The sequence below is a fragment of the Hakea prostrata genome, chromosome 1, assembly GCF_041222555.1.
Source record: "Hakea prostrata isolate BN-2017 chromosome 1, UWA_Hpros_2, whole genome shotgun sequence".
Taxonomy (NCBI): Eukaryota; Viridiplantae; Streptophyta; class Magnoliopsida; order Proteales; family Proteaceae; genus Hakea; species Hakea prostrata.
In genome coordinates, this window is record NC_142600.1 from 79,167,422 (window position 1) to 79,180,143 (window position 12,722).

Sequence of the window (12,722 nt, forward strand, 5' to 3'; positions counted from 1 at the left end):
GGATTGGAATCAAGGGTTTGGAACAACCGGAAGGGAAAGGATCGGGAAGAGGGGAATGTTACACAACTATTGTAGATATATGTTTTCTTTCGTCATTTTGATTAAAAAAAAAACATTATGGTGCAATTTCGTAAATTATTATCGGTGTCTGGTAAATTTTGTTTGCACTTTCGTGGGAGTCTTTGATTTAGGAGATGGCTTTTCGGGTGTTTATTAAATTCTCAAGAATTTTCCAAATTTTGGTTTAGCCAAAAAATAAAAAATAAAAAAAAATCAAGAATTTTAAGACAGACAGAGAGTTTCCTCTATTTGTTTTTTGGGCAGGGGACTTTCTCTAGTCTCGAAACTCTCGGACCATAATCGTTTTCGTTTCATCCCGACTCGGCGATTCCCATCGCTGGGGGCCTCCGTGTCGTTAGCAAAGATTCCTCTGTGTCTTTTAATTATGCGGCGGGGTGGTTTGTAAGGACGCTGGCTGCGAAGGTGAAAACGTTTGTCAAATGAAGTAACGAACTACGAGCGGGCAGACGAGCAGGCGAGAGTCTATAGTACAGAGAGCAGACGACCAAACAGTTCACAGTTAAAGTTGTTTCCTCCTCGATTAGTCTATCGTTTGTGATGGGCCGATAACATTTTACCAGCCGGAGAGAGCGAGGGATTGCAAAGACGAAAGGCACAGAAAATCATAAATTCGAACTGAATCTAAATTCTCAAAACCCGGTAAGCAAGCTTCATCGTAGATGTTTATCTAATTTTTGTTCCTTAACATGGATATCCATCCCCCTCTCTCTCTATATATTGATATGCATCCATGCAATTCATCTAGTCAGGTTATATTTCTGATGGATTGATCCGATTTTTAATTTTATCAATATCAATATTTGATTTTGTTACTCTGTATGTATCTGTTTAAAAAAAAATTCACGCAGTCGAATTTTCACCATTTAACGCCGTCTCCATTACTTTCATTTGTTAGGGTTTTTAACAGCTCAGTTTTATTTTGTTTTCCTTGTGTGTCTGTTCTTCATGCCCGTCTGCATTGCGTTTTTTTGGCCTTCATTTTTGTTTCTGGGAAAAGAAATGATTTCAGGTTTTGATTTTCATTTAATTTGTGCTTATTTGACTTTCGTTTTAATTTGTATGTCCCGACTACAAAGGCCCTCTTTTTGTTTTATGATTTTGCATCTTATGACTTTTATTGGCCTTCGCCCTCCCTCCTCTTTGTGTACTTTTTCTTTTTATTCTTTCCCGATTCATTTTGGTTTTTACTGTGAATCCTTTGTCTTGAGTTTGTATGCAGAGTGGAAACAGAAGTTTGTTATCATGTTGATTTAGTTGTTCGGATTCTAATGTATTTAGATGCAGTATTTGTCTAAATGGTGAGGAACTCTGTTGTCCCTCTTGCACCTTTGGGGATCCACTTCTGCATGCTGCTCTTACAATACCGGATTACTCATCCGAGTTAAATAATCTCCTTTCTCAGCTCATGCCTATCTCTTCTTAGATCTTTCATTTTTATAAGTCGACCCACTAAAAATAAAATTTGTTAGTTTTTGTTTTTGCATAAAACTTATGTGGTCCATATCCCCTTCAAATGTTATTGTTACTCTGTGAATCCTATTCGCCTTATGCTTATACTCTCATCCACTTCCCTGTCCATATATCCATATTACGGAATTGCTCCTGGCTTCTGCAAATCCTGCACAGTCACCCCACAAGCTTGCTGGTGATTTAGGTGGTCGTAGAACGTTGTGGATGACTACCAGTGAGATCTGAGGAGCCATGGCTGAGGACCCTCCCATTGTTGAAACCGAGGAGCAGGTGGATCTTGATGGTGACAACTATATTGAAGAGATGATGGATGATGATGTTGATGAACCCACAGAGGAGGATGGAGTTGAAAGAGGTGAGGATGAACAGCCAGATGAGGAGAAAGAGGCTTCAAAAACTGATAGTGGCAATGATCCATCTCTGGAAAATGAAAAAATTCATCATGCTGTTGATTCTGTGGAGGACGAGGAGAAGCTGGCCCCTCCCGTGGATGAGGAAGATGAAGACAAATTTGCTGAACTGCTTGCCCTTCCTGCACATGGTTCTGAGATCTTTATTGGTGGTCTTCCTCGAGAAGTAACAGAAGATGATTTAAGGGAATTGTGTGAACCACTTGGTGATATTGCAGAGGTGAGAATTGTTGTGCATTGACATCTACACTCCCATGTTTTCTTTCTTTATTGTTGGTTTTCCATCTTTGTAATTGATATTAGCATAAACATGGCAATTTTCTGCATTTGGCATTTCTGCTCTATTTTGGTGGTGTTACATCCTTGTAATTCTTAGTCATAATATTGCAGATAAGGCTCATGAAGGATAAGGACAGAGGAGAAAGTAAGGGTTATGCTTTTGTAACATTTAAATCAAAGGATTTGGCTCAAAAAGCCATTGAAGAGCTCTATAATAAAGAATTCAGGGTAACCCTAATTCTTATGTTGTTGTGTGGTTTGGTCACTCTGTGGTTTGTGCCATCTTCTTTTACTTTTCAATTTTATCTGTGATTTATCTTCCCTTTTGTACTCTTCAGGGAAGAACCTTAAGGTGTTCACTTTCTCAAACTAAACATAGGCTCTTCATTGGCAACATCCCAAAGAGCTGGTCAGAGGCTGAACTTAGAAAAGTCATTGAGGAAAATGGTCCAGGAGTTGAAAACATCGAGTTATTGAAGGTGCAGTTTTCTTTTTCAACTGAAAACTGCTTCTAGTTTATCATTTAGGAGGAAACCCTTATCTGCTGGTAACTACATCCTTTGTCATTTGTATTTTTTAGGATCCACAAAATCCTAGCCGCAATCGAGGTTTTGCATTCATCGAGTATTATAATAATGCCTGTGCTGATTTTGCTCGACAAAAAATGTCAAATGTGAATTTTAAGCTAGATGGCAACACTCCAACTGTCAGCTGGGCTGATCCTAAAAGTGCACCTGATTCTTCTGCTGCAGCCCAGGTAAAATGCATAAGAGTAAATACCTTGGAAGTTTTCCAATCTTCCACTCCTAGTCTAGATACATATTATGGCTGTAACTTGTGAATATGTTTTGTTATATTTTCTGATTATATATTCCAGGGAAGATTATTAGTGAATCCCCTGTACTTAGCCTAAAACATCAATAACAACGAGGTCTCCATAAACACCTTTTACACCCCCTCATGATCAAAATTTTTACATGACCCCCTCCACCTACGCGCTGGCAATTTTGCAGTGCATTACGTGACTACCCCTCCCCACTTTTCAAACTTTACAAATAGGTCCACAAAACCTAACACCATCCCTTGGTTTTTAATGGCTGAGGGGAGATTACCATTTTATCCTCAGTTAAGAAATAGATTGAAAATACTAAATGAAAATTCCTATTCTATCCTCAACCCTATCTCTTCTTTAAACTCTTGCTTATAAGTTATGGTGAAGAAAGTGAAGAGGTACTCTCTTCACCCATTGATTTAACCCCCATATTGAGGGCCAGTGTTCAGGATCAGTTCAGTTGAACTAGCAGTGAAGTTAGGGTACTTCAAACCCTGCGGTTATGGTGTTGGCTGTCTTCACTGGTTCTGGGGTTTGGGAATAGGGCTAGTAAGGTTCGGGGATGACTTAGAAGCTAAGGTTCAGGAAATTCAAATCTGAACCTTGCTGTAATTTTAAATTCAGATCTGAATCTCCAAGTCATGGGTTAGGAAGATTAGGGAGGTGGCTAGGGTTAGGAATACTGGGTCAGTCTTCAGGATCCTCTTCTAGTGAACCAGCATCAGATTAGGGTTTTTCCTTGCTGTTCTAGGTCAGTTCATGATCAATTCTTAATGGACAGCAGCTAACTTCCCTCCAATACACCCTATAACTTAAGGTTCTAAGCTGAATTAGGATTTGAGAATTCTGTAATCTGGTTTTCTGATGTGGAGAGCAGCTGCAGTTGACCAAGTATAACCTGTGGTTGATCTTGTTTGACTTTCAAACCTTGGACATATGGGTTGAAAGTCTAGGGTCAAGTGGGGGAAATTTTTAGGGTTCAGTCAGACTTGGTTTAGGTCTGAAAGCTATAAGAAATAATCCTGTTATAACAGATTTGAATTTGCAGAATTATTCTTCAGGGTTAGGGTTCTTAATATTAGGATATTTGCAATTCTAGGGTTTCTAGGGTTTAGAGGGGAGTTAGAGAAGGTGTAGGAGAAGGTAAACCTAAAAGGGTTTATGGTATGGTTGACGGGTTTGGGAGTTATGAGAGTTTTAGTGAAACTAAGGTTAGGTTTCTAGAGGAAGAAGATGAATTGCAGGGAATTTCTAAACTATTGGATATTTAGGTCTTATGATGGAGATGAGGGATAGAATAAGGGAAGGTAGGGGGTGCGATTCTAATGGAGGAGGGACAGGGTGAGAGAGTTAGGGGATGTAGGTTTTGCTGATGGGGGGAGAGTTGCAGTGCCGCAAGAAAGAGGGAAGGAAAGGGGGACTGTTGCACCAGGTTGGAAGAGGGGATTAGGGTGGGGGAAGGGTAGGGGATGGTGCTTACTGGGGTTTGGGCTAACTCCTCTTGAAGATCTTCAAACAACTTCAGAAAATCTAAGGCTGCTGCAAGCTTGAAGAAGGTGGACATAAACTGAAATTACAGAAAATTATAGAACCCAATTAACCCAGGCCATGGGCATCCTCCTAGGAACCCAAGACTCCCAAGGCTTCCTTCAATGTACTCTTTATTCAATAATTTAAAATCTGTCTTTTTACATGAGGGGTTGGCTCTATTTATAGCCTTACATCAAAGCAAAATTAAACTAGGACTCAGCAAGGAAAACCAACTTGAACTCAACATAGGAAACCTACTTGGACTCAACTTAGGGAATCCAATTTGGATTAGAAATCCCTGGTACAACTAGATTAAACTTTCTAACTTAGAAAAGGACTCCTAAGTAAGAGTTCCTAAACAAATACAACTTGCAAACCAACTTTAAAAAATAATCCTACTTGAAATTGGATTCCAACTTAGATTCCTCAGACAATGACTCTCAACTAACTCAATTAAGAAAATAAAAGTAGATCCTAATAACACCACGGGGAAGCTAACTGGATCTAGTGGGGCTCCAAAAGGGGGAGTAAATGACCAAAATACCCCTGGTCAGATTCGGCCTGCCCTTGGTGCCACATGTTTGTGGCTGAATTTGGGCCTAAAGTATAAATGTCCTATGGTTGCCAATCCTGGTTACATCTGTTGGGGTTAAGGTTGAAGGTAAATGAGGGGTAGGTGTGTTATCTGCATCACGTCTTTTTCCCACCGAGTCCTTCCTTTACTATTCTATTTTAGGACTCTTTAACATTTATAACACTGTACAAGTACAAAACAGTGTTGTAAATTCAGTGCAAGGGGTCTCCAATTAGGATTTATAGACCAATATCTTGAACTGATCATGACAAATGGAAGGTGCAACAAAACAGGTACTTCGGTGGATACTTCTTATTTAATTTTTCATCTTCTAGAAAAGCCATGTGGATTTTTTCCAGCTATGCCTTTCTGCGGCCAAAATTAAGCGGTTGATGCATGATAAACTAAACTAGTCTGTGAAATTCTGTTGGGATATCTCAGGTGAAGGCTCTTTATGTGAAAAATTTGCCTGACAACACTACAACCGAGCAATTGAAGGAATTATTTCAACGGCATGGGGAAGTTACAAAAGTTGTTCTACCTAATGCTAAAGCTGGGCAGAGCAAGCGGGAGTTTGGATTTATTCATTTTGCGGAAAGGTCAAGTGCACTGAAGGCTGTTAAAGAAACAGAGAAGTATGAAATTGCTGGTAATAGTCTTTTACATGCTGCCAATTTCGTTGATGCATATTGGAAGTGGGTGGAAAAAGGGAAACCCTTAAAATTATGAAAAGCTTTTGGAAACAATTTTCATCCCTGTTTTATTAATAGCTTGAGGCCTTGAATGTTTGTTTCAGCCTATAAGGTGCTTGTATGAGTAGTAATGGTTTCTTTTGGTGAACAGCACCGAATTAGTGATGAGAGGCCTTTAATGTTTGTCTCAGCTTTTTAGGTGGTTGCATGAGTATTTACCCTTTCTTTAGGTCAACAACACCCAATTATTGATGAAAGGTACCCAAATGGGAGAATGCAGCATAAAAATGGTATGCTAAAAAAAGAAAAACCTTATACGTACACTCTGTTGGTAGGGAACAGGTATTACCCTTAAATGATTTTGCAGGAAATTGCTTGACCTAGGCTTCCAATTGATGATGGTTGGTTCATCAAAACATCCAGGAATCAAACCCTTTCTTAAAAGGTTCACTGAAATGTAAGGATCTGCCATTGAGGAGAGTTCATCCAGCGAAGAACTTAAATTGGATATCCTTCTGTTATGAGCAATCTTAGTTGTTTTCTAGAAGAATGCCCTAGGAGTGTGACTTACATTAGGAGACCTCTTGAGTTAACATGAAAGCTGTATGGCTGTTAGCTTTGTGATACCAATGGCACATGTAGGAATGTTTAACTCCACTTGTCTGCCAAAACCATTCCTAATATCTTGATGCCAAGGATCCAATGTTATGAATCTCTCTGGAAAATGGTGTGGATGGTTACAGTAAAAGCGACTAGAATTCAGTGACCTAAATTTTTTGTTTGGCCTAGGTTGACATCTTTGATCAGATCCATTCATCGTGTGCCTTCTATGTCATAGCCTTTATAAGGTAAGGAGCACATTTTTGTTTGAAACCTTAATATTCTTGCTATGCTGATCTTGTAAAATGAGAAAGAGGTTTCTATGCCAACTTTATGCTTGGAAAAGTTTTCAAGTTGCCCCATGCTTGCTAGATTTCTTCTCGCTTTATGATTGCTCTCCACTTGATGATGAATTAATTAGCTGCTCTTTCCCATAGGCCAAGTACTGGATGTTTCGCTTGCTAAGCCTCAGAATGACAAGAAAAGTGATGCAGCTTATTCATATAAACCGGGAGTTCAAAATTACCTTCCTTATGCTGGCTATGGTTTGGTGGGGAATCCTTACGGAAATCTAGGTGCAGGATATGGTGCCCCTGCTGGGTTCCAGCAAGTAAGTTAAACTGAATACGATTAGTTGGATTCAGATAAATTTCTGATCTCTTAATCCAGTGGCTTCTCTTCTTTCTTTCTTTTTTTGGGTTTTTTGTTTTTTGGTGGTGGGGTGGGTGGATGAGCAGCCAATGATATATGGTAGGGGGCCAATGCCAGCTGGTATGCAAATGGTGCCGATGATTCTACCTGATGGTCAGATTGGATATGTTCTGTAAGTTGCAATCTCTTTGTGTGGTCTGTTTAATTGAAGTCTGCTGACTTGGATTTAATTTTTTTCCCTTTATTTTCTATGTAAAAATATTTCAGTCAGCAGCCTGGTGCACCTGCAGCATCCATGCCTGGTGGTAGTGGTGATGGCAGCCGTAGCCGAAGGAATGATCGAAGCAGTGGCTCTGGCGCGCCACAAGGACGAGGAAGTAGTAGTGGTGATGGCAACCGTAGCCGAAGGTACCATCCTTACTAGCACTAGCCAAGAAGACTATGACATCTTTTAGTTGGATTAGTAGCTAAGAAGCAACAAAGGAAGCTAGTCGTTTTTCGCCTGGTGAAAAATCGTAGAGATTTTGTTTCATATAAGGTCCTCCGTGTAATGAAATTATATTTGTTACTGAGGTAGAAAGGAATAATTGTTTAGCCTGCATTTCCAAGTGGGAGTACAATCTGTGTTATTGACTATGGGAAGTAGGTTGCTAAACTAGACGTGATAAAACAGGATGTTACTTTAGCGTTTCGCATTAATTGCGGTACCTATGGTTGCGATCCAAAGTTGTGGTCGAGATTGAATCTCGACCATCTGTTTTGCATTTCCCCCCTTTTTTGAACTATACCAAACTGTAACAAATATATATTGAGGCATCAGTTTTAACAATTTTGGGAAGATCAAGATTGGTAAGGTTAAGATACACCATGTTTGATTGTTTGGACAGGCTTGGTGTGGTACTCCTTAAGTAGTTCATTGCTCTTCATAAGGAATTGTTGAGACATTCGAGACGGGAAAGACAGTGGCTGTCTTGGGAGAGCAGGGTCTGGGTTGGGGTTTTTTTTTTTTTTGAACAAACAAAACTAGTCTAAAAGGTATTTGTAAAAACTGTTTTTTGAGTAAGATTTACCATCGGTTTGTTTTTCGAGCACAGATAACGAATCGATTATCAAACACAATTTAATTGTTTTTATTTTCTTTCTTCCAACGTATATGGACGAAATTACATTTTATGGGAGAGTTATGAAACTCCTCATAAATAATTGTAAAATTGGGTGTCCAAGATCTTGAAATTGAAATTGATTGATTTCGTTTATGCCTTTAATTTGATGGCCAAAATTGTGATTCTCTTCTCCTCTTGATAGGTGTCAGCATCACCGCTGCCTTCCATAGCCCCTACGACTATATAGTGAATCAAATTGAATAACCAAATAGACTTGACATTCCAGACATATTTTAAACTTAAAACAGAATCCTATAGAATTGGCCAGTAACTGCAACATTCTTACATTGGTTGTGATCGTCTTAGTCTTTCTCCTCCAGCCTTTTTCATCTTTTCTCAGCCTCTAGTATAACATATGTAGTTATCAATGCACAAGATCTTAAACTACTTTTCACTTGATGGGTCCATACACCGAGCATGATAAATTCAGCCAGAGCTTGTTGTTGGTGTTTCTGCAAAGAATGCAAGAGCACCGACAAGAGGTGCATTAATGTAAGTCGCTGGCTCAGCCTGCTGGTAATTGTTCCTGTCATCGGAGAAACTGTCTTTATTATCAGGACCTCCTAATACTGCCCCAACAAGGATGTTTGGATTGGGCGAGCTCGAGCGGAGATACTGGAACCCGTCGTTGCAGGCGATGTGTTGAGGGTGGTTCTGAACAGATGGCAAGGAGGAGCCCCTGTGATGAACATGCTGCGGGTACCTCTCACCGAACCCCACCATGTATGACATTTTTGCTGGGTTCTCGCCCAAAATGTAGTCCACCTGCTTCTTGGCAAGCGAGATGAGGGTTGCAGCTGAGACTGTCGAAGTCCCACATGAGATCACTCCCCTATTTGAACTCAGATACTTTGCATACGTCAAGAGGAGGAAAGTTGTGGATGTTACATATTGGAGATTGCTTTCGCTTGCTTTGTACAGAAGTCCTCCTATTGAAGAAGTATGCATATACATATGGGGTCATTCAAACAATGAATTTTAAGATTCATGTTAGTGAGAGAGACAAAGAGAGAGAGAGAGAGAGAGAGAGAGAGAGGGCTGCGACCTGGTGTATATTGGGCCTGGGAACTAGACGTTCCAGGAATAAGAGAGCACACATAGTTGTCCGAGTGTGCTTTATATAACTGAAATTCTTGCACATTCCTCTCCAGGAAGTCCTGAGGAGAAGCTCAAAAAATGTGAAGCTAAGCACAATGATTTTCAAATCTCATGAAAGAGGAAGATATAAAAAACCTTGGAAAGAAGGACTTTGGTGCCAACTCTCTTGTCATCCCAACTGAACGAGTAGTCATCTTCGTCTGCACCAAGTGTGTGGCCATTGGATTCTATGTAAGCCAAGTAAGAACTGTTCTGTGATGCCCTATGGATCCACGAAGCACCCCATAAAAGCTCATCCTATTGAATAGAATTAGAATTATTAATTTTCTACTTAAACTTTCAACCACAGAAAGGAGGAAGGGAGCTAGGGGACATGAAGCTAGTATCGTCATGGTGTGTCACTCACATGGTATCCAGAGTAAGAGCAGTAAAACGGGCAAACTACAGAACTGAGAGAGTCACTGTAAGATCCCCTGTATCTGTCTGCGAAGTCAAAAACCTGCATTATGGCACTCAGCTTGTTTAGGCCAGTTGACATTGGAGGCTGAAGCATGAATCCACTACAGGAGGCAAAGGCCAAGGAGCATGTATGTATGCTTACTATGTTAAGGGACTACCTCGATGGCGGTTTTTAAAAGTTTGGTGGAGTATGAAGGATCGGAGTCTTTGAACACAACAGAAGCAGCAGCCAATGCAGCTGCAGTCTCTCCTGCAACATCAGAGCCCGGGTTTTGAGTAGAAACCTTGTATACGTTGCGGGGCGTGTCCATGTCCTCAGGTCTCTCCCAGCAACGGTGATCCATGTTAGGTTCTCCAACCTGCATTGCCAAAAGTCGAATTACTTGAGAGAGTGAGAGAGAGAGAGAGAGAGAGAGAGAGAGAGAGAGAGAGAGAGAGAGAGAGAGAGAGAGAGGACTCATACTTGAACGTATAGGGTGCCCGGGGTGGCGGTTGACGCTTTGAGAAGATAATCTGTGCTCCAGCGTAGGGCAGCTTGAGCATTGTGAATCTGATCCTTCATGGAGTTACCAAACTCGATGACACTCCATGCTAGCATTGTGGTCGTGAAAGCCATGGGAAGACCAAACTTGACGTTATCTCCTGCATCGTAATATCCACCAACCATATCCACCTGGTATATAGATAAGGAAGAAGCCACACATCCAGTTGGATTGGTATTAGAGCTAGCCATTAAGTTTAATGGGAGTGGTGACTGATGCTGCAGGCATCACTAACACCCTAAAGAAACACAATTCTCATGGACTATCCTGCTCTATATGTTCATGAATCATGAATGACATAATGTAAGTATATATATGTAGAGAAAAGTTAAAATGAATCTTTTGACTACATGATAAGAAGAACCATCGGATAATCCAGAATCCCCCCTCCATCTGAGACGCTGATCAGAAGGTAACTTCCCTGATCGTTGGCCTTCGAAGAAGAGAATGGACTTCTCAAGAGCACTGGCATAATCATGGGAGTTGAAGGCAGAACAACACAATGCAAGTGTCCAAAGAGTCAGGCAAAGGAAGTACAAGAGAGTTTGAGAAGTTCGAGTTATTATGGGAACAGCCATTATATATGTTTTTTTTCCCCCTAGATTCCCTTCCTCTTGATCAGAGCGGATAGAAGTTTCCAGCTGGTTGTGGTAAGTGGTAACTACTACTGACACGAAGGAAGGTGGGATGATTGGGAACTCAGTAGAGGTGGCCGGTGGTTTCTGATTCTTAGATTATACTTACAGGGATCATCGATACGCTTTTATAGCCAAAGCAAAGCGAAAGTTAAGGGATGTAAATCCGACTAGCTACTTGGTCGACCGTTAATTAGGATCACGTGGGGGAGAGGAAAAAATTGATATTGATCACGGGATCAACTGCGCCAAACCAGAATTTCTTGTCTGACGAGACGAGATCACCAAGACATGATAAACTTTATCGATCCTGAAATTTTGTTCACGTCAAAATTAGGGTAGGACAAAGGTGAGAAAGCATGATTCTTCTATTTGATCTCTAACTCCCGTGTTTCGTAAACAGTTCTCTTCACGGGGACTTATCATCAATATTTCCTGTGGTCACCACTTGATATAACTACGAACAAATTTCCTGAATTGTGATACTCACTTGAAACCACATGCATGTGATTTTACTCACTAAACGCTGCTCTCACAGATACTGGAGCTTTGCCAACACCACGTGAATACTATATTATTCAGGTTTTGGGTTTGGTAGGTTTTGGTTAATATATCAGTACGTATTGGACGCCATAATTTGAGGCCAGAAGCTTAAGGTAGAGGGAGCAATTCCGGAATCCCTGAAGCAGAGAAGACCCATAACCCAGATTGATGGATCAATATATTGATTCTGACCAACTGATACTACTAGTTAGTAATTTTAATTGTTTATTAGCAAGAACACGCGCGACTTGCAAGTTCCTATCAGGAGGACAAAGTCATATAGAACGGTCGAATATTGAAGTAAAGTAACCGAATAGGGGGCTTGGATTGGGGACTGGTCCCACGGAGGTTGAGAATTTGGATTGATGGTTAAGATACTGGGGTCGGTTTTGGCGTATTTTGTGGAAATATTCCACCAAGGCACCAATGGTCTACTTTTGTCATCACGGGTTCATGCCGGCCTCAACGGCTCAATCACGTCTGCGCTACTGTTGCCTCTGTTCTCATATGAGTCGTAGCTAGGAACAGAAAAATGTCGTTAATTAGTTAGTATCAAAGCTATCAGTATCACCCAGGGCCCAGGGCGACTCAACGGCTCAAAATTAATTACGTGTGCTATTATTCTTCATCGGGATATGGAATCTATAGACGGAATCTCTTCTGATACTAAAGCACAGAAATAGAACTGAAATTTTGTGGGTAGACCTCAGATGATCAGTTTTGATTCTGGTGAAGTTTCGTACCCAGGATACTTGTTTTACTTAGAAATTGTGACCACAATGTGATGCAACCACATCACGGTAATCCTTAAAAACGAGCAAAACTTTTGATCCCGAAAGAGTTATGGGATTGTTAAGATATCAAAAGAAACGGCTCCACGAGTTCTACAACGTTTGTACTCGCGTATAATTATGTCTAGTGGGTGTCATTTTGACCCCTGAATTCCACCTTTAGCTAGTTTTCGGGGCACTTTTAGTTTTCTAGTTAGATTTGGATTCCTAATTTGAGTTGTTTTATTTTAGTTTTGTTTTTTCTTAATAATTTTAGGGTTTCTAGCTATAAATAGGCATTATTGTTATCGTGTAAGGGAGATCCAATTTTAAATAATAACTTTTAATTTATCCAAGTTTTCAAAATTCTTTGTTCTATACTATACACCGCGT

General features: G+C 40.4%; 2 protein-coding genes across 4 annotated transcripts; one reads left to right on the forward strand and one right to left on the reverse strand.

Annotated features, from left to right (window-relative positions):
* The first annotated feature begins 330 nt into the window (after nt 1-330).
* Nucleotides 331-7,948, forward strand: LOC149030314 (heterogeneous nuclear ribonucleoprotein Q-like). Of its 3 annotated transcripts, none has more exons than XM_089142582.1 (9): nt 331-720; nt 1,708-2,181; nt 2,352-2,468; nt 2,579-2,719; nt 2,821-2,997; nt 5,618-5,825; nt 6,906-7,078; nt 7,206-7,291; nt 7,387-7,948. In XM_089142582.1, the coding sequence occupies exons 2-9, from the start codon at nt 1,783-1,785 to the stop codon at nt 7,541-7,543; spliced, it is 1,458 nt and encodes a 485-aa protein (XP_088998708.1). In that variant the 5' UTR covers nt 331-720; nt 1,708-1,782; the 3' UTR covers nt 7,544-7,948. The 3 variants fall into 3 exon arrangements, with proteins under 3 accessions (XP_088998708.1, XP_088998709.1, XP_088998710.1); XM_089142583.1 differs by having other exon boundaries at nt 1,736-2,181; XM_089142584.1 differs by having other exon boundaries at nt 7,223-7,291; nt 7,387-7,476.
* A 180-nt stretch (nt 7,949-8,128) lies between these two features.
* Nucleotides 8,129-11,104, reverse strand: LOC149030315 (endoglucanase 1-like). The gene is made up of 7 exons (XM_089142581.1): nt 10,732-11,104; nt 10,303-10,512; nt 9,998-10,198; nt 9,787-9,879; nt 9,516-9,677; nt 9,328-9,439; nt 8,129-9,211 (listed from the first exon to the last, which is right to left on the reverse strand). The coding sequence occupies exons 1-7, from the start codon at nt 10,957-10,959 to the stop codon at nt 8,709-8,711; spliced, it is 1,509 nt and encodes a 502-aa protein (XP_088998707.1). The 5' UTR covers nt 10,960-11,104; the 3' UTR covers nt 8,129-8,708.
* Between the last annotated feature and the right edge of the window lie 1,618 nt (nt 11,105-12,722).